Consider the following 21,308-nt stretch of genomic DNA (forward strand, 5'->3'; position numbering starts at 1 on the left):
TCTGGAATGCTTTTAATGCCAGAAAGATTGCTAGTAACTCCAAATGATTGATGTGGAGTAGCCTTTGCTGAGGTGTCCACGTGCCCTGTATGGTGTGATCAAGTAGATGAGCTCCCCAGCCGGTGAGCGATGAGTCTGCTGTTAGCACAATCTGTGGAACCGGCTCTATAAACAGGTCGCCCTTTGGAAAGGTTTTGGGTGTTCCACCACTGCAGAGAGCGATGTGTGCGGCCGTCCATCAACACCAGATCTGTTAACTGACCTTGAGCTTGGTTCCACTGACGTGCCGGGCATTCCTGTAAGGGGCGCATCTGGAGTCTTGCATGAGGTACTATGAATATGCAAGAGGCCATCATCCCTATGAGTTGCATGAACACTCGAGCTGGGAGTGAGTGTTGCGGCTGGAATCGTGTTATAAGGGCTACTACCCTGGCTGGGCTGGGATAAGCAAGACCCTTTGAGGTGTTTATTGTGGCGCCCAGATATTGTTGGATGTGGGATGGTTGGAGGTGCGACTTTGCGAGGTTTATGGTAAACCCGAAATCGTGAAGTAGTTGGATTGTGGCGTGTGTGTGATTTACACACTGGGTATGTTACTTGGCTTTTATGAGCCAGTCGTCCAAATATGCGAAGACGTGAATCTGTTGTCTTCTTAAGTGGGCTGCTACCACTGCCAGACATTTTGTGAAGACCCTGGGTGCTGTGGTGACTCCGAACAGGAGGACTTTGAACTGGTAATGCTGTCCGTCCACCACAAACCGAAGATATTTCCTGTGAGCAGGGTGAATGGGAATGAGGAATGAGGAAGTAGGCGTCCTTGATCGATTGTGGCAAGGAAGTCTTCTTTGAGTAGCGGGAGGACCTGTTGAAGAGTGACCATGTGGAAATGGTCTGATTGTATGTAGAGGTTTAATGGCCGGAGGTCCAAGATGGGCCTCACAGTTCGTCCTTCTTTGGAATGAGGAAGTACAGGGAGTAAAGGGTGATGAAGGGGAAACTTTTTCTATGGCATGTTTTTGTAAGAGGGAAAGTACTTCTTGTTTTAGAAGCATTAAGTGGTCTGTTGACATTGGACACTGTTTGGGTGATATGTTTGGGGGAGTGGAAGTGAGTTCTAGGCAGTAACCTGATTGGATGATTTGTCTCGCCCACCTGTCTGTGGTGATGTAGTTCTAGACAGGTAGGAACTGTAGCAATCTTCCCCCGACCGGAGCAGAGTGGTGCGGGGGAGTGGTGTTCAGGGGTGGAGGCGGTACGAGTATTGGTAGTTTTGCCTCTACCCTTGTTGTTATTGCCCCAGAAGCCTCCTCTATTAGATGAGTTCTGGGTGGGACTCTTGTAGGAAGTGGAGGGGTTATCAGTGGCAAAACCTCTGGAGGCGCCTCTATAAGAGGAGCAACGAAAGGAACTCCTGGGAGCTTGCGATTACAAAACTCCCATTGATTTGGCAGTGTTGGTATCCTTTTGCATCTTTTCTAAAGATGAATCGACAGTGGGCCCAAATAAGTGTCCCTGGTCAAATGGTTGATTTAATATGTTGGTTTGAACCTCGCGTTTAAAGCCGGAAATGCGTAGCCAGGCATGTCTGCGTAAAAGGACACTGGTATTAATAGCCCGGGATGCTGTATCTGCAGCATCCAGAGCACAGCGAATGGAGGTATTAGTTATGGGCTTGCCTTACTGGATGAGATCATTAGCTTGTGTTTTGTATTGGTCTGGAACTTGTTGTAGTAGTGTCTCTAGCTCGTCGTAATGTGCCCTATCATATCTTGCGAGCAAAGCCTGTGTGTTGGCAATCCTCCATATGTTAGATGCTTGGGACGCCGTTCTTTTACCAGACGCGTACAGCAGTTTTGATTCTTTATCAGGAGGTAGAGCATCTCCTGTAGTTTATGAATTAGCCCTTTTACTGGCGTTGGATACCACTAAGGAATCTAAGGGTACTTGTCCTTTAATATAAACAGGATCAGCTGAAGCAGCTTTGTACTTTTTTTCTACCCTGGGGTTAATGACTCTGGCCCTTACAGGGTTCGTAAACACTTCAGGAGCGTGTTTGATTACCCCTTTTAACATTGGGAAAATAGCAGTGGACCTTTGGGATGGTGCGAAAGTGTCCACGAGGAAATCTTCCTCTACAGGGTCTGTGTGTAAGTTCACCCCGTGATATTCTGCTGCCCTGTGTATAAGCTGAGTGAACCCTATAGTGTCCTCAGGAGGGGATGGCCTAGTTGGGTAGATGTCGTCCTGAGGTGTGTCTGGGACATCTGGTGTGTCATAATCCTCCCATGGGTCTTGTGGGGTACCAGGAGGACTGGGTCTCCCTAAAGGTTGATCATCCCCTAGGTCTTCAGAGGTGTCATCATCATCCGGAGGTGGAGAAGATGGTGAGGGGGGTGAATATGGGATAGGAGAGTGGTGTGGAGTGGGAGGTGGAGAAGGAATCCTTAAAGGAGAAGTTGCAATGTCTTTTTTTTTTTTTTAAAGGAAGTGGAGCTGGTACAGGTTTGTCAATTTTCCGTTTCTTTGAAGGGCTAAGGATGAGTTGACCTGTTTTAGGGTCTTTTTGAAGTGTTTTTTGTGTTGGATCCAGTCGAAAAAGCTCCTCCTCTGATGTGTGTTCCTTCGGTGTCGATTTTTTCGGGTCCGATTGTTTGTGTGTTAGAGGTTTTGGAGTAGTTTTGTGCTCTTTAGGCCTGGAATCGGGAGTTCTCTTAGATTCCGGTATGGGCTTCGGTACAGGTTGCTTTTTCGGTTCCGATGGTGTTTTCAGATCCATAGGCTGAGCACCAGTTGTGATCGGAATCGGGAGTTTAGTCGGTTCCGAGGATTTCCTGGGCTTTGAAGGCTGAGCGCCCAAGGGTTTCGGAACCGGGTGTTTGCTCGGTTCTGACGATTTTTTCAGAGCCGGGGCGTCCCTACCGGTGGATTTCGGTGCCGAAGGCGTCGATGTGGAACTAGGTGTTGGTGCGGCAGAAGGTAGTGTTTTGGGTTTTTTTTTTGGTGCCGGGGATGGAGTTTCGGCACCAACGGCAGGCTGGCTCAATCCAGAGTGGCCTGAAGGCTTTGTACATGCTGAAAAGTTTTGTCCCGGTGTGCACCTAGGCCCGAAGGTGAAGGTGTGACCGAAGCCTTTTTGCGAATGGGGGGTGGGGAGGGGTCGACGTTAGTACTTACGACCCTCTGCCCCGGAGTGATGTCTTCAACATCGGAGTCGTCGGCTTCGGAGGAGCTGATGGTGCTACTCGATTTACGTTTGGAAGTTTGATTAAATTGATAATACTAGGGAGTCTGATGTGTTTCCATAATCGCACAACAAACTCTGCTTGAAAAGACAGGTCTAGAGGAGTCTTCTGAAGGTCAGCAGGTCTTGGGTCTGCCGTAGGAGGATGGGGAGGGTGTTCCAGGTCTTGGCAGGGAGGTGGGAGAACGATCTGCCACCGGAGGTCGCTCTTCAGATGTTGGATATGCTCCTGCTCCGGTACATTGATGCCTTCCTGGAAGATGTCGTCGGGAATGGATGTCGATGATCGAGCCAATGTTCTTCGAGCTCAACGATCCCGAATAGTCTTCTTGGAGCGGAAAGAGGCACAAGCTAGACAGTCTTTAGGCTTGTGCTCGGGTGAAAGGCAGAGGTTACACACCTCATGAAGATCGGCGTGTGGAAACTTGGATCCATATTTAAGACACTTTTTGAAGGGAGTCCTTTCCATGAGCCAAAGGCTTGATGGCGCAGGTAGGCCCGAAGGCCTGCGTCGCCGAAAATTTGAAGTTTGGAGAGATGCGCGTCGAATGGGAACGCGATCAAAACAATACCGAAGTAAGGGTGAAGGATTTGGGTCAAAGAGATGATCGGTAACGACACCGAACTGGAGCGCGATGAACACCCGATTCACACAGCTGCCAAGAACGACTTCACCCCCTTCCAAGAACTGTGTGACACCTTGGCGGACTTCTTCCAAGGCAAGATCACAGTGGTCTATGAAAACTTCAAGCCCCAACCCTCCCCGACAGAATCAGCATGCTCACGAACACAAACCCTGAACACCTGAGCGGTACCCAGTGGGTCCCTCTCAACTCAAGCCACAATCTCCCTCATGAACTCCGTAACTCAGGAGTACTTACGGATCCCTGTACCCACCACATCTTTAACCTCGGGAACAAGAGAATTGGCAACCTGAACACTATCATCTTGTCCTCTTTCCCTGAGGACTGGAAACATGCATAAGTCAGGACCCTCCTGAAGAAACCATCAGCCGGTCCAGCTGGACCGAAGTACTACCGAACCATCTCAGTGCTCCCCTTTCCAGCGAAGGTTCTCCTGAACCCCTCTCAATCCGGATTTCGAGCTAATCACAGCACCGAGACAGCTCTGATCGCAGCCACAGACAACATCAGGGCCCTCCTGGACTACATTGAAAGGGCAGCCCTCAACCTCCTTCAACACAGTCTCTCAACAAATCTTGATCAACAGACTACACCACATTGGAATCCAGGGAGATGTCCTCAAATGGATACCTCAACAGAAGAACTCAGAGGATCTGTCTCCCACCGTTCACCTAGGAACCCAAGAACATAATCTGTAGCATCACCCAAAGATAGTCCATAGGCCCACCCTCTTCAACACGTACATGAGGCCCCCCGACCAAAATCAACCGAGCACACAGACTTAACATCATCTCCTACCCCAATGACACCCAGCTCATCCTTTCATTGTCAGAAGACCCCTCCACCACGTGAGCCAACTTCCACAAATGCAGCAGGAAAGATCTTCCAGTGGCTCCTAGTCAACACCAGAAGGACCGTCATGCAGGACCTCATCACCAACAGGCTGCACTACGGGAACACACTATGTAGGAATCACCGCATTCCTACTGAAGAGATTACAGACAACACAAAACTCAGCTGCAAGACTCATCCTCAACCTCCCCAAACTGAACTGAACTGTGTGATTCTAGCCGGTGTTTAATAGTATTGATGCAAGAATTTGTGTGTCAGCTTACGCTTGAATTTGAAAGAGTTGCTCTTAACTTGGAAGCAGCAGAATGCCCAGGCCTTATCGGGGAGCTGGCAGCCCAACAAGGCCTCCCACCGGTGCCTGGCCACAGGGAGTGTGTCCATCCCGTCAGCGACACAGTTAGCGTATATGTACGAGATAGTGTGTCCCTGTTCCATCCTTTCACTGTAAACTGTGAAAAGAGTTCACGGGTGATGAGGCAGGGAAATCTGAATCACCGCTGCATATCGCAATCTCAGGTAACAAAACGGCGCTAGAGAAGCTGTGCCAGGGCAGGCGCAGAAGGCGTGCTGCAAAATTAATACGCTCTCTGCAAAGACATCACCCATGGTAAGTAGACCTTTCTGATGAAGAAGACTCTACACGACCCTCTCGCACATGGGAGGGAGCATGGGTTTATCTGCAAGTGGGAGCAAGGGAGAGGCAGTTGTTGCAAGCCACGTGCAATGTCCCACCAAGTGCGGCTAGTGGAGGCGAAAACATCAAAAAGATTCTCCACAAGAGTGATAGTGGCAACTGTATCCAGTGATCAATAGATACAGACAACTTGTCCAGGGCGGTGTCAAAATTACTACGAATCAACTCGTCATGAACACAGGAGACCCAGACCCCAAGATAACACACATCAGCAGGGCTCCAGGTCAGAGGATACTCAAGCGAAAGGGGTGGACATTTGTCTGTGAGAGAAAAAAATCTCCAACTTAGCCCAGAATATCCACCAAAACGGGCCACCTCATGGAGGATGGGGTGGAGGTTAGAGTCTGGGTGCTGAACATATAGAATATCATCATCATCAGCATATAGTGAACACCTGTGATAGTGTCTGCCTAGACACAGCTCATGATGTGAGTGGAATTTCCGAATGCAATGGGCCACGGGCTCCACAGCTAAAGCGAAAAAAAGGAGAGGAACCCCTGGCATGTGCCCCTTCCACAGTCAAAGGCAGCTAAGTGGAAGCCATTCACACGCACCCTGGCACTAAGGGCAGTATATAGAAGAGTTATAAGCAACAGAAAATATTTACCAATGTCAAGCCTGCGGAGGATCTCAAACATAAAGCCCCAATTCATAAAGTTGAATACTTTTTCAGCATCAAGCGGATCAGCTGCAGACAGGAGCTGTAGGTCGACCCTATGGAGAATAGCCATCAATGTGCTACGATTGAAGGTGGTGCAGGTCGACCCAAATGGAGAACAGCCATCAATGTGCTAAGATTGAAGGAGGAGGAATGTTGCAGAATAAAGCCACACTGATCTGGCAAGACCAGGAACTGCATTAAAGGTTGGAGCCTTTGAGCCAGATTCTTGGTAAAGATAATATTATCTGGGTGGTGAAGTGAGCTAAAGAACAATGATGCATTCAACCCAGATATAAGTGACTGAGGGTGAGTGTCTGAAAAGTTTCAGCGCTCCGTCCATCATATCCTTGTGTTTGCTTTGTTTGACCTAAGTTGGCAGGGTATGCCCAGATGTGGGTCCCTTGATCACTTTGCCACTGGATTCAAGATTGCCTGGCTGATGAGGTGTGCTACCCCGAAACCGGTCCCAGGATGCTTGTTTCTGATCAAGGGAAGACCTGGCTTAGCAGTTCGGGCTGGACTGATCCCATGAGGAAAAAGAGCACAATACCCCAGGGAAGTGATGCACTCCACGCAGTTGGAGTGCCTAGACAGTGTGGTTAATGCCTTGAGCGATACTGCAGGATAGACATTTACAGAGTTCTCAATAGTCAGAACAACCGGGTGCCCTACGCAGGCAAGGAAGCCAGCTTTGAAATCACACCGGGGTGCAAAGCCGCAGGGGAAATCAGGTAGCAGTCAATAGCAACGTGCTCAGAGTGTGTAGAGAGAAATGGAATGAACAACAAGAGTTAATACAATGCAAATTGATAGGCAATAAGTTGTTTTCGCAGAATATTGAGGTACCACGTTGCTCCCAGCCATGAAAGAGGGCAGGGCTGGGGGGAAATCGGAGGATCTAGTCCTGCCAGCAGCGATGTGTTGCTCGATGAACTGTAAGATGAAGGCAGATTACATGAAGAAGTAGGTTTTACCTCGGTGTTCGATACGGAGCCTGGATGGAAAAAGCATGGAGTATTGAACCACACATGAGCAGAGGAGCTTCTTGACTTCTTGAAAAGAGTAAGGAGCTTCCTGTACAGTACAGGTGAAGTCTGAATAAAATGTGATTTTGGAGCCCTTATAATGAAGATACGAGTTGTCTCTATTGAGATGTAGAATCAGATCACAGTCCATGTAATTCAGTAAATGATGGGCCGCCAATCTGAACAGGTTTAGGTCTGGGAGTGAGTGTAACTTGCACCCATTCCTCAAAGAAGACCTCTGAGAAGTAGCTGCAATCAAATAGTGTGCCCAGAAGAGATTCTACAAAGTTTTCCATGTTGGATATCCCAGAAGATTCGAGCACCCCTAGAATTCTGACATTATAATGACGAGAGCTGCCCTCAAGGTCCTCATTTTTTGCCTTAATAAGCTTGAGCTCCTGTGCCGATTACCTCATGCCACGGTCCTGCTCCCGTTGAGAGTATTCCAGTTCAGAGATAAGTGACTCTGCCTGAGTAAGCCCGTGGTCCTGTCTATCTGCTTGCTCTTGAATTCTGTTCAGGAGTGCTGTCAGCGAGTCCATTTTGCCATCAATAAGTGTAAGCCCTCTCTGAGCTCCTTGAACATAGAGGTCACCTCAGAGTAATCTGGGATGCGAGTGTCAACTGTCGACGAGGTGCCTTGCATCCTGCCCCAACGCTTGGCGAGTTGGAGCTTGGACTGTTTGTGATCAGTTTTGCTCATAGCGGAAAAGCACCTGTCTCGCTGTGAAAGCAGAAATTCCACACCCAGGGTTACCTCAGCAGGTAGGTTTATAGTCAGAGAAGGGGAACTTTCATCTAACGCCGACGGAGAGCCACAAAGAAGTAAGAGAGAGGATGTGGCCTTACAGCTAGAGAGGTCGACCTCGACGCTGGGGAACCGGGTTAGAGTCTCGACAGGGAGGCTTCACAACCTGTGATTCTGGGCAAATCACTAATCTACCCGTGCCTAACAAGAATCAATGTGTTAATCTGTAATGTAACTGGTGCTCAAGTAAAACGCTCTGATACCTTCGGGTCAAGTTCGCACTATATAAAACTCCAGAAAAAAAGTAACTGAGCAGCTGAAGAGTAAATGATGCAGCGTATGGTCACGCAGATCATAGTCCCCGCAGACTGAGAGGCAAATATGAGGACGTGAGAGGCAGATGACCATATTGTGGACCCTTCAAATCCTCAGGTGGCAGAATATGCACCAGTAGCTTGACCTCTGTACCAGGACCCAAACAGCTCTAGCTGCCAAATCGAAAGGTATCAGAGGACCCCAGGCAGCACCTGCATACAGTCCAAGGAGAGGAAATATGGGCCACTACAAAAAACCAGAGTCAGACAAGAAGAGTCCCAGAGAGGCTCCGGCCGGGTCCGGCGTGAGGGATAGTGCCACCGCACAGGCCAAGTACCATACAGCAGCTGCCACCAGGTCCCCAGATGATAATTGGAGCTCGGGCTGGCCGGCTGCCCTAATCCGGCCCAGCACTGTTGATAGAAAAGTGACTTGGGCCAGGCTCCAAACATTCAATGTGGTGAGGCAGAGGTTAGCAGGTTCCACAGTGGAGGGAGAGGGAGCACCAGCTGCTCCACTGCGACCTCGGCAAGTCACGGTCCCCGAGCAGGTGTGGAAATGCAGTGTGATGGCGGGCCAGGGCCTTGAGAGGCAACCGCTGATGTCTGTCTGGTGCCGATTGCAGCGAGGGCCCAAGTGGCACCTGGGTAGTGCGAGTGAGGCCGGCCCAGGCAGAAACGGGTGTTGGCGGCTGCAGGAAGGCGATGCCCGGGGTCGTGGGAACTCGCTTATCTGGTGGCCATCCTATTTGCTGGCGCCCCCCCAACATTTACAATAACAGAAGAGGGAACATTTACAATCAGGTGAAAACTGAAAGTCCCTCAGTTTCTGATGAATTTGCGAAATCCTTTAAGCATTAAAATGCGATGAAACCTAGAGAATGACCCCCCCCCCCCCAATTATATGGTAATAAAGATGTGGACTCAAATCATTTTATTTATATGCTTGATAATACGTACATGATTTAAATCACATTTGACTGTAGACTTGTATATATTTTTGTAGTCTTCCCATCTGTTTTTCCATGCATCAGCTCACCCTTGTGTCTTGTGACCTATTGTTCACATAGTGTAGTATGGTGGCTTGCACACTTGTATGCACCAATGATGAAAAACAAGGGGCAGAGGATCTTTCTACAATCCTCTTTAGTGCAATTGATGGTTTCACATTTTTATAGGATCAGCCAGCCTGCATGGCCCTCTTGGTCTAAATTCCTGTGCTACCATAACACGCCCTTGCGTTTTTTACTGGTAAAAACCCTTCCCAAACCTATAAGCCTTGTAAGAGCAAGTCAGCTGGCCATGTCTAGCCAAATGTTTTTCTTGGCATACACACTTAGACTTTGAATTGAACAGTTTTGTGCTGGGAGGAAAGTTAATTTGCTTAACATCAGAACTGGCACACTAAGCTGGCACCATCCAATTAACCAACAGACAAGAGCAGAAGCAGCACATCAAAACGGGGAAAGAGCAAGAAAGATTAAAACAAACATCCAAATAACAGAATAAGGAAGAATGCACCTGCACCCACAAATATCACTACAACCTGGCAGGTAGAACAGGAATCACCAGCACCAACCAAACAGCCAGGGATAAGCTCAACAACGACTACTAAGAGTATAAAAAACGTTCACAACCATCCTCAAAGGGTATGACAGCATAAACCTACAGCACAAACTTTCGACCAGCATATAAATGAGATTAACATCCACCAATACAAACACCCAAGTTTGAGAACAGGAATCATCACCACAGACATGAAACTAAGGAATGAGAGAAGATATCAGACTTCTTTCAGAACAATCACAAAATGACAGCAAGAAACATCAGTATAAACGCCACCAATAAGAGAATGGTAGTAGGAAAATCCTGGAAAAACATTAAAGCAACTAACTAGGTGGGAGCGCATGTACAAGCAGCTGAAAACATCCCTATTACCACGAGGTGTTAAAATGGGTAATAATTGCAAAAAGCAGCAAATAAAATCAAAGCACACACTAGCAACAAAAATGGTAGAACGGCGAATACAAATACAGCATCACCATTAAAGCTCACACTAACACAAAAATGACAACAGCAATTCAAGCTCAAAACATACTAAAACTGCTCATGTGTGGGAGCTGATAATACTAGAACAAATATCAAAAAAGACTATTGTAACATATATGAAGGCTCACAAAAGTTGACAGCACAAAATATAAACACAAAACAAGCAACAATAAGGGATGAGAGTAAAGATTACAGCTCAAAAATAAAAACCACAGCACTGATGTAAGAAGGGAATACAAACAGATAGACACCAGGAATCACTAATTCATGAGAGAATGATACCTGTAGGAAATGTGCACACAACAACCAGCAAGGTGAAAGAGCAGGAAACACTAGCACAAAAACACCTACATCAGCAAGGATTAAGAGGATGAAGTACTAGAACAAAACACACCATCACAAGACAATACTGTACACGTGTCAATTATGGTTTGGCGGTGAATAAGCACATTTCTTGCATTGACAATGAAAGACCTACCCCTCCCTTGCTGCACCCATCTCCCACCACCACAAAGGAGGTAAAGATTCTCCTTACTCTGTAAGTGTTGCAAGGATTTGGCCCACAGCTGTTAGAGGCACTGCTAGTGCCATCCCAGACTGCACGCACCAGATCCAACGCTGGTGATAGAAGTACCGGGACAGCGAGGCAAGTGTTGATGAAGCTGTGCGGTTTGCAGCCATGGTGAGAGGTCCTGACAGGGTAGGGTGCTGCCCAAAGCTTTCCAGATTCAGGATGAAAGGTGTTCGATAGTCCAAAGGCAGCTTCTCATATCTATCAAAAACATAAATTAAGAATCATGTTTCAACCATATAGAAAAGTTAACACTGTTGTTCCTGGACCCAGGTACAAATTAGGAACACTAGCATGTTGGTATTTTCAATAATATTTTCTGGCCAGGAGTATCAGCTATCGATTGGAAATGAGTCTCTGGACAGCTCCAACATAAATGATCAAAGGGTGCACCAGATTGCACATGAGCACACAGATCAGAAGAACTCAAAAAGGCATCGATAGAAGTGTGAAATATCCTCCCCCTTAGAGCAAATATCTGACTCATTCAACGGTTCAAAGAATATTAATAACGTGTGCATCCTAGTCCAAAGTCATTTAATGGGCCTATATATGGGAGAGTTTGTTGTACTCCTTGAATTTGTTAATGTTGTCCCCGTCTCTGAGGCAGACTGTTTTTTCTGTAACAAGAGAAGAAAAGGTTATGTACCTGTAGTTCATAGTCTGCATCTCAGGGATCTTTCTCGAAGCAATGCACCCTTAAAACTTACCCGCTGTGTGCAATGACCCTGGAAACACCTCCCTCTATCATTTTTATTCCATGGGAAATACAATGCAGAATCTCATTACCCACGAGTTCATTAAGTTATTGTTGTGGCTTTGGGTTATGCAGATGTCTGTTGTCTCTCTTAGTTGTAGAATGTTAGACATGTAAGAATGTGGGAGGCTCCATGAAGGGTAGAAAGGTTCCGCGGCAACATTTGAGAGCTGGGCCAAGAAGAGGCTGGAAGCTGTTGGTGGTGTTCTCTTTATATGAATAAACTTTGTAGACAAAACTCTCACAAGGAGTGTCGAGAACTTGTAACAGTCATACATAGTGGGAGTCTATCAGAGATGTCATTTTTCTCCTCAATGTCACCATTATTGCTTCAGATTGTCTATTTAGAGATGAATTGCAGTATCTGACATCCCAAACCCCTTTAAATCACTGTGTACATAAAGGTAAAAAGGCAGCCTTAAATGTTTAGAACCAAGCAAGCCTGGCACAGGTAAGGATTAAATACTTTTTAGTAATAAGTTACTAGATATAGAACATTTTGAAGATGCAATAGAAATTGTACTTTGTTTGATTTACAGGGGATGCAGTAGGTTGCAACACTTAGCAAATACAGTACATGAAATGAATAGGCTTTTTTCAGTAAATTACAGGTAAGTTACTTTTTACGTTACTTTTCTAACTCAGTGCTGGATACCTAGATTCAACACTGGGACATTTCCTGCAAAAAGGTAAGTAAACAGGTTTTGGTCATTTGTGCGATTTTTAAAGAATATTTTTAGATTTCAAAACTAAACTTTTTGGAAGAAAATTGTCAATGTTATCCTATGGAGGAAAACAGGTTATCGGTTCACAGGTAAGTAATCGACTGTGGCAGTTAAGGCTCTGGGGTTAGACTCAGGGGTCCCTCAGGGTCAGTGATGCACTGTTGTTGCACCCTCAGCGGCACTAGGGCGGCCGGGTGCAGAGTGTTGAGGCCTAATGTTATCCAATGGGGGTAGGGGGCCTCCAGTTGGTGGCTGCTGGCAAGCCGGCCACTGGGTTGTGGGAGCAAAGCTCCTAGGATTAAGGTCAGGGCAAATGGGGAAACAAAGTAGCACAAAAGGTGCACCCTCAGCGGCACTGGGGCAGCCGGGTGCAGAGTGCTGTTTCGACGTCGGGCGCCCTGTTGGTTTCTATGGAGAACCTCCGGTTTGCAAAAGCACTGCAGGTAGGGAGATGAAGGACTTCTGGGTGCGACCACCACTTGGAGAGGTAAGTTGGGAAGTTAAGGCTTGGTTAGGCACCGTCGGTTTGGGCACACAAGGCCGTGAGGCGTCAGGTGTAGGGGTGCGTTTTGGGGTCGGAGCTTCTTACCAGCTCTTGGTTAGAGGGGCCTTCTGGATTTAGACTGCAGGCGTCGGCTGGAGGCTTGAGGCAGGTTGGGGGTCGCATGATCTCGGGTCAGGTTTGCCAGGGTGACCTCCTCGTGGTGTTTTTCCACTCAAGCTCGGGCCGGGTTCGGCTGGTGCAGAGTGGGCAGGATTCGTTGTCTCTGGCTGCTGCCAGAGATTGCTGTTGAACAAATCCGGTGTTCACGGGAGATCCAGGGTTTGGAAGTGAAGGCAGGCAGGTCCTCTGGGTTTTTCGAGGTTGCTGGCTGCAGGACACACTGGGATTTCGCAGGAGCAGGTTCAAGGGCAAACAGGCCTGTAGGGCTGGGGCCAAGTAAGTGGGCGTCCTACTTTTGTTAGCTGGCTGCACGGCTGTTCGGTCCTTCTTTTCTTCTTGTTGTCAGGCTGGTTCTGGTAGCAGGAGCCTGTACCTGGTTGTTTGGGTCCCCCCATCCTCAAGATGGTGGGGACTCAGAATTGTGCTTCACCTCGTCTCCCCCAACTGAGGGGTGGAGTTGGCAGAGGTGGGCACACCTCTTTCCCTCACTTGTTTTTCCCGCCGGCTCTCCCACCCAAGGTGGGGGGTAGAACCCGTCGGGACCAGTTGCTGAAAGCAGCAAATTGTCTGGGGAGGCTAACAAAGGCGGCATGCCTTTGCAGCTTCCCCTTTGTGAACCCTGCCCATTCTGGGGGAGTTGGCTTGGCACCTCGTCCCAGGATGTGCATTGTTTCAGGCCCCCAAGAGCAGCAGGCTCTCGACCCAGGGGTCCAGAAACATGTCTGTTGGTGGCAGCCTAAGCAGTCACTCAGTCAGGTCACTAAAAGTTGGTCGAGTTTCAGGGGGCATCTCTAAGATGCCCTCTGTTGTGCATTAAATCCCACACTGGCATCAGTGTGGGTTTAATGCGCTGATGATACCATACTACACAGTCTTCAGTGTAGCCATTATGGTGTTGTGGAGTTCGTAATGACAAACTCCCAGCAACATATACTCTAAATGCAGAACTGCACTTACAGTGCCCAGGAATAAACTCGGACAGTGTAGGGGTACAGGGCTCATGCACCTGTACCCTCACCACTGGCATAGGGCACCCAGTTAGAGGGGTGACTGATGTATGCCAGGGCAGTGGTTTGTGGGCATGGCACTCAGGGATGGGTGCCATGTCGACTCTTCACTTTGTTCTGCACCAAGACACGCAGCTTGCAAAGGCAGTGTGTGTGAGTGTCCGGGTACAGGACCTCTAAGGTTGGCACAATAAGTGTTGCAGCCCTTAGAAGCCTTCTCTGGTCACAGTGACATGAGTACCTGTGATGCCATTTACCAGGGGCTGACATGTGGCCAGAGATGCCAATTGAGTTTATGCTTCAATGCAGTTTTAGGGAAGGAAAATAGGCCCTGGGTACCTGATAAGCAGGAGCCCTGGGCACACTCAGTCAAAGAACATCAGCAATTCTGCAAAAAGTGGGGGCATACCATGCAAGAAAGAGGGCACTTTCTCACAGAGAGAAAAGAGGAATCTGCTAGAAAGAGATTTTGCTGAAGGTAAGCAACATGTTCTTCAGGCAAATACTTCTAACTGCAGATTTATCACCCTAGAATTGATACATAATCAGTAATTTACCACGTGGAGGATCTGTGGAGTGGACACAGGCCGAAAGTTCTGGAGGACCAAGAAGGCAAAGTGCCCCTCCGGCAAGACCTGGCTGTCAAGGCAGAGGTGCTTTGTAACGTGTGCACTGATGCCCATGTCTCAGCTTGGCAGATGACAGCGACAGACAAGACAAGAACTTTTAACCCTGGTGGAATGCGCTCTCAAACATTGTGGAGGCTACTTCCTGGCCACTGCGTAGCAGATCTTGATGCAGAGGATTATTCACCTAACCAGAGTCCTCTTCTGCACAGCTTACCCTTATTTCACCATGCAGAACCCTACAAAACATGTATGTTCTTTGGTGCGACCAATGTAAAAGCTCAGACCCCTATAGGGGTCCAGCCAATGTAACATCTAGTATTTCATGGGGTGAGGGGGAACAAAGAATGCTGGCAGAGTGATGGATTGCCCAAAGCGGAAGGAAAGCACACATTGTGCAAAGAATGCTACTCGAGTACTCGGCGCCAACTTGTCTGGGAAAAAAGTGGCATAGACTGAATGCACTGAGAGTGCCTGAAGTTCACTCACACAACGAGCTGACGTAATCACAATAAGAAAGATGTTTTTTTAAAGTGAGGAGACACAGCGAGCAGCTATGAAGGGCATACAAAAGAGAAACATCAAGACCAAGTTAAGGTCACAGTAGGGCATCACAGGCGACTAGGGAGGGAACATTTATGTGAAACATTTAATAAATCTCCTTACAACAGCTGAGTTAAACAAAGATGGTTGGTCTGAAAGGGTGCCAGGCGGTATGGATGACATCCACAACTTCATGAGGCAGATATAAAGCAATAATTTGCCACCGCTCAATCGCCACGCCTGTAGATGTAGATTGTACATATTTGGGTGACGAACCCTGTCCTGTTGCTGTGACAGAAGATACTCATTAAGTGGCACCTTAATTGGAGTTTGAATGCTTATGCCCACAAGTTGTGGGTACCACACTCTCCTCACCAAATCCAGAGCCACTAGAAAGAGTTTGGCCCAGTCATTCTTTATCTTTTTAAGAACTTGGAGTAAGAGAGGAAGGAGATGAAAGGCATACATGAGTGTCATGTTCCATTCCAGCAGGAACACATCTTGTAATGAAAGTGCAGAAACTCTGACGCACAAAAATGTCAACATTGCGTGTTGCAGACGGTAGCAAAATGATTTAGCCAGTGTTCTCGCCACTGTTGGAGGATGCCCTGCATCAGCTTGTCATGTAGCGGTCTCTTGTTGATATAAATTCCTGAAATAGACTCCATTTTGAAATGTGTTAGCCTGACTTTAGTTATTCCCCTTTGTCAGCTTTAAATTAGATATTTACAGGTTATCATGACATGAAGGCACATTCAGCTTGAACAACATTTTCTCGCTAGTTTATCAGTAGAATAGGAGAAATTAGTCTGGCAAAGATGCCCTAAACAGGGTCATCTGGTACTTTTTCACTTCCTCAGATAACTTCCCCGGCCCAGGAATGCATACTTCACCACTGTCAGCTCTGGGTGGGGAGGAGGGAAAGGCCTGCCGCAGAATTCAATTACAGTTAAATCACCATCCCTGTAGAGCTTGAGTAGTCTCCTCCAAGATCTGGATTACATCTGGAAGATTTCTTGGATGCTGGGCCTACTTTAGCTTCCATTGCAGAGCCTGCAAGTGTGACCTGGAGCAGCTTACAAGGAGAATGTTGAGGATACGGAGCCAAGAAGCAAGAGAACTGCTTTAAACGTGATCCAGGCCAAGGCTGAAAAATTGAGATCACAGCCTGAATGTCTAGGACTTGACTTGGAGGGAAGGCCTGGAACTGCACTGTCTCCATGATAGCTTCAATCAAAAGACACATTTGCGAAGGTGTCAGGTGCAACTTCAGCTCATTGACAGTGAACCCCAATGATGTTATCATGTTTGTCATTGTCTGGAGGTGGTCTACAACTCACTGGTGAACCAAAGTTCAACAGCCAGTCGTCAAGTTAGGGGAAGGCTGGTATACCGGACCTCCAAAGGACGGCAGCAACCACCATCACTTTTATGAACAGCCGAACAGCGCTAGTTAGGCCAAAAGGGAGCCAACACACTGAATTTGCTCCTGAACTACCTTGAAGTGCAAATAACATCTGTGGGACTTTAGGAGAGGTATGCAATATAATATGTCCTAAAAGTCCAAGGTCATCTCATCCAGTCACCTGGGTCCTGAGCAGACAGGCATTCAGAGGCCAAAGGTCCAAAATAGGCCTGGGACCCCCTTCCTACTTCGGGACAAGAATACAAGAATATAGCAAGAATAACAACCTTCTCCTCTTTCACTCTTGCTGGTACCCCTGGAAAGCAACGCACTCACCTCATGCAGTAGCAGGGACAGTTGCACATCAGAAATTTGCTCTAATTGGGAGGGGGGGGGGGTGGTTTCATTAATAGTCTTGTGCTGTATATGCAGGAGGACATGGATCCTAGGTGAGCCAACTTGGCAAGCTGCTGGATTGTTGGCATGTCTCCGCTCCATGCATGGTCTCTGTATGGATAACACTCTCTTCTCCGAAGGATAAACGCTTCCATTTAACATGTCTACCTTTGCTCCTAGATATGCAAGTCTTTGCACTGGCTTCAGTATTGACTTGTCCATGTTGATTTGAAGACCTAACTTAGAAAGCAGCCTGGCTGTGGTTTTTAAATCCTGTGCTGCATTCAGCGGAGAATCTTTTATTAGGCAGCCGTCGAGGTAGGGATGAACAAATACCACCTTCCTCCTTAGATGGGCTGCCACTATTACCATGCACTTTCAGAACTTTGGCAAGGTTTGTTGGGCCAATTTTAGGCCGCAACGCAGCATAGCGTATTAATATGGTTTTCCTACTGCCAGAAATCTCAGAAATTTCCTGGGATGCTATGATACAACAATGAAAAAGTAAGTGTCCTAAATATTTATGGAGCATGCCAATTGTTTTTTGTTATGTGTGGGTAGATTTGATGAAGAGCCAGCATCCTGAATCTCTCTTAGGTGATATATTATCATTCTATAGTGCCTCGAGTGGCTTTTCTTTAGGATCCGAAAATACCTGGAGTAAACTCCCTTATTCTGCTGGTCTATGGAACTATTTCTATCACTTGATAGCTGATGTTTGTTTTTGGGGTGGAAAGGCGGGATGTAATTGTCTGGACACAAATTTGTTATCCTCGTATGATGTTCTGAACCAATTTGTCTGAGGTTATTATTTTCCTCTCTTCCAGGTAAGGTGTCCCCACTTCTCCTACAGGACTGGGTAACTGTAGTGGGTATGCTAGGCCATCACTATTGCTTTCCAGAAGAGTTCCTGACTTTGGAAGCTTTTGTTCTTTGGGGGAGTGGTTTATGAGTTACTTAACTTCGGTAACGATGTATCTGGTAGAGACGTTGTCTAGCCGCAGACTCCTTAACTTAGAATATCCCGAGGCATTAGACTGGATCCGGAAAAATCTTTGCAGCAGCACCTCTGCGCACCGGGGGACGGCGCCACACAACCCCGCCCTGACATTGTCCACGTGCGAGGTCATATAAATCCCTCCCAGCGCACTGACGTCAGTTTTCTTCGGAGAAACTCTTCCGCGGCACAACGCGAAGACACCAACAAAAACTGTGAAAGTATGGGAACAGTGTGCAAAGGATGAAAAATCCGCAAAACAAATAAGGTGGATGGTGCAAACCACCATCATAAAAGACAGCATCAGACACTGTCTACACATATATGCATAGCGAAGCGCAGACCCTTCCAAAGTGTGAGCAACAAGAGAAGAATATCTCAACAGACAAAAAGATAGACTGCTATTACCATGTAGAAATGTGACTGCTATTGCCATGTAGAACAGTGCCTTCCAACAAGGACGGAGCACAGAAAGACCAGCAATGTACTCCAAGAAGGCATCTTCCTTACAGAAAGAACACTAATGTACTTCAAAAAGGGTATCACCCTTACAACAATGGAAGTGTGAAATAGAGCTGAAGAAATCGTCCAAGAAGACGACCTTATAGGAGACAAGAGCCTCTAGTGAATGGAGAAGGCGGGCGAGAGGGAAGACAGCAGGTGACAAAGAAGAAGAAGAAGAATCTCATGATGACAGTGAAAGAAAAGGCACCATCTGCAGGAAGAAGGCCCTTGGAGGGAATCACCCGCATATGGCAATTCCGAAATGAGCGAAACTATGTGAGCACCTTTGAAAGAAAACCAATGGCAACTGAAAGTAGGCAAGAGGAGGAGCCCTCCTGGCAAGGTTCTCGCAGAGTGGGGAGGATGGGTAGGCGTAAAGGAATCTGCGGCTAGACAACGTCTCTACCAGATACATTGCTACCAAAGGTAAGTAACTCGTACATCTGATAGAGACATCTAGCCGCAGATTCCTTAACTTAGAATAGATACCATAGTCATACCCCGGAGGGGGGGAGGCGGTCTGCGACAGAACAACAGAAAGTGCCCAAGCACGGAGCTGGCAACAACGTGACGGACAATGGGTAAGGCTGTGGCAGGGCAACCAGCCAGCAACCCAATTAGCTGGGAAGAGCAAAAGATAACGGGAGGCAAGGCATTCTAATAAAAATGTCACAATGGTGCCACACTACACCTATATAAGTATGAGTTGTGGAAACGGCACCAGCTCTATAGGGGGGGGGAGAAAGAGAGAAAGAGAGAGAGAGAGAAAGAGAGAGAGAGAGAGAGAGAGAGAGAGAGAGAGAGAGAGAGAGAGAGAGAGAGAGAGAGACACAGAGAGAGAGACACAGAGACAGAGACAGAGAGAGACAGAGACAGAGAGAGACAGAGAGAGACAGAGACAGAGAGAGACAGAGAGAGAGAGAGACAGAGAGAGACAGAGACAGAGACAGAGAGAGACAGAGAGAGACAGAGAGAGACAGAGAGAGAGAAAGAGAGAGAGAGAAAGAGAGAGAGAAAGAGAGAGAGAAAGAGAGAGAAAGAGAGAGAGAAAGAGAGAGAAAGAGAGAGAGAAAGAGAGAGAGAAAGAGAGAGAGAAAGAGAGAGAGAAAGAGAGAGAGACAGAGAGAGAGACAGAGAGAGAGACAGAGAGAAAGACAGAGAGAGAGACAGAGAGAGAGACAGAGACAGAGACAGAGACAGAGACAGAGACAGAGAGACAGAGGGACCACTCTCAGCTTAATGGCACACTATGTGAACACCAACCAAAGGTTGGGGAAAAACATGAAGCGATGCAACCATACTAGAGCCTACCAGGCTAGCCCATGGAAGGAAGGCCGGCGAAGCTACAGCCAGGAACCAATGGCAAGAGGTAGAGACTGAGCAATGTCCTAGAAGGACAGGCGGGAACAAGAAACACGCCAAGTGCACACCCAGGCACCAAAAGGCAGGACAGGTGCGAACATTAACAATCAGAAGCACGCTGATGCGGGCCCCCACTGAAACATGCATAGAGCCGACAGCGACAGAGACAACAGGGTGGCATAGCTAAAATAAGCATAGGACTGCCCAACCAGGCAGCTGGAAGAATAAGGTGAGAACTAACTCACGAAATACAGATATGTAGGGTGCAGACCCTAGGACGGCTGACATCAGAAGAGCTATCCTGCAGGCACAGCCGACACAGTAGCGGGAGATACTCAAGCAAAGGGGCACATCCGAAGGAAGTGGCAGCAGAGGCACCAGAGTACCAACAGGCGCATACATTTTGCAAAGAATCTCAGAATCGTTGACTACATTCTCCGGCTGGAAGTAAACGTAACCCTCGTCCAGAAAGAGAGATGGCGTTTAGTAACGGCACACCAAGAAGGGAGCAGCGCAAAGCTGGGGAAGCATTTCACATGGGACACAAAAGGGACCCTATCGCTGAAGATGCAGGAAGAAGAGTAGCCATGGTAATTGGCATATGTATATATCAGCTACCCACAAGGGTAGAATTCTTCAATATTTTCCTTAGTAATTTTAGGAGTGTCATAGATTGATGTTGTGGCAGATAATTGCACGATTTAGTAAAGGGGTACAAACAACCCCATAATATCTGGTCATTATAGCAATGATAGCTATACCACAAAGCACGTAATGCACTATGAGGTAATGACTGTTGAATATTTTCTTACAAATAATTTATTTATTTAATTAAGAAAATGCAGGATTTATATGCATATTATTCTTTGATTGTTACTAATAATGACAGTTTAATTCATTGTAACCAAAAGACATAGTAATTTGAATGAGTTCACAAACCTCGTTTAAAAACTACGGTAAGTGGTAACGATAAAGTTTCAGACATAATGTGAGACTCAAGCGCCTTGAAAAACTTAAGCGCAGCGAACTGTCAAAATGGTGGAAGGCCAAATCGCTGCAGCGATACCTTGAAGTAAAAAGAATCCCAAGAGGTCTCAGAATTTTGGTTGCCCCCACACACGAGGATCCCAATCCAAACATACTACGCCAATGGGCCGAAAACAATCAGGAGTCCTCGCGCAGAAGGTTAGTAATATTGATTAAATATGCAGAGATAGATCGTGTTAAATTAATGGAAGAAATCAGTCAAATTACAGAAATGTTGACAAAAGAACAAGATCAAGAATTAATAACAAAACTCACGAAAGATACGACTGAACGTCTGCGTAAATTAGAATCGTCCATCAAAGAACGAAAAGCGCAAACATTTTTACGCGATAAGGGCGATTATGAACGGGGACAAATTTATACATTCGCCAAAAAATTTGAGTGCATTAGAAGACAAAAAATGAATGCAAGCACAACGATAACAGTGGAGGGACAATCGGAAATGAGCAGCGTGCAAAGTTCGGAAGTGGAAACAT

At 47.0% G+C, this 21,308-nt stretch overlaps 1 protein-coding gene across 9 annotated transcripts in view; it reads right to left on the reverse strand.

Annotated features, from left to right (window-relative positions):
* Positions 1-21,308, reverse strand: part of SZT2 (SZT2 subunit of KICSTOR complex) — a 937,318-nt gene that overhangs the window by 758,241 nt on the left and 157,769 nt on the right. For all 9 annotated transcript variants that reach the window (XM_085602961.1, XM_085602966.1, XM_085602963.1 and 6 more), the window contains exon 16: positions 10,764-11,000. In XM_085602961.1, the coding sequence (XP_085459087.1) occupies positions 10,764-11,000 (237 nt within the window). The remainder of the gene's footprint in view (positions 1-10,763; positions 11,001-21,308) is intronic.

This window comes from Triturus cristatus, chromosome 4_2 (genome assembly GCF_964204655.1).
Source record: "Triturus cristatus chromosome 4_2, aTriCri1.1, whole genome shotgun sequence".
NCBI classification, from domain to species: Eukaryota; Metazoa; Chordata; class Amphibia; order Caudata; family Salamandridae; genus Triturus; species Triturus cristatus.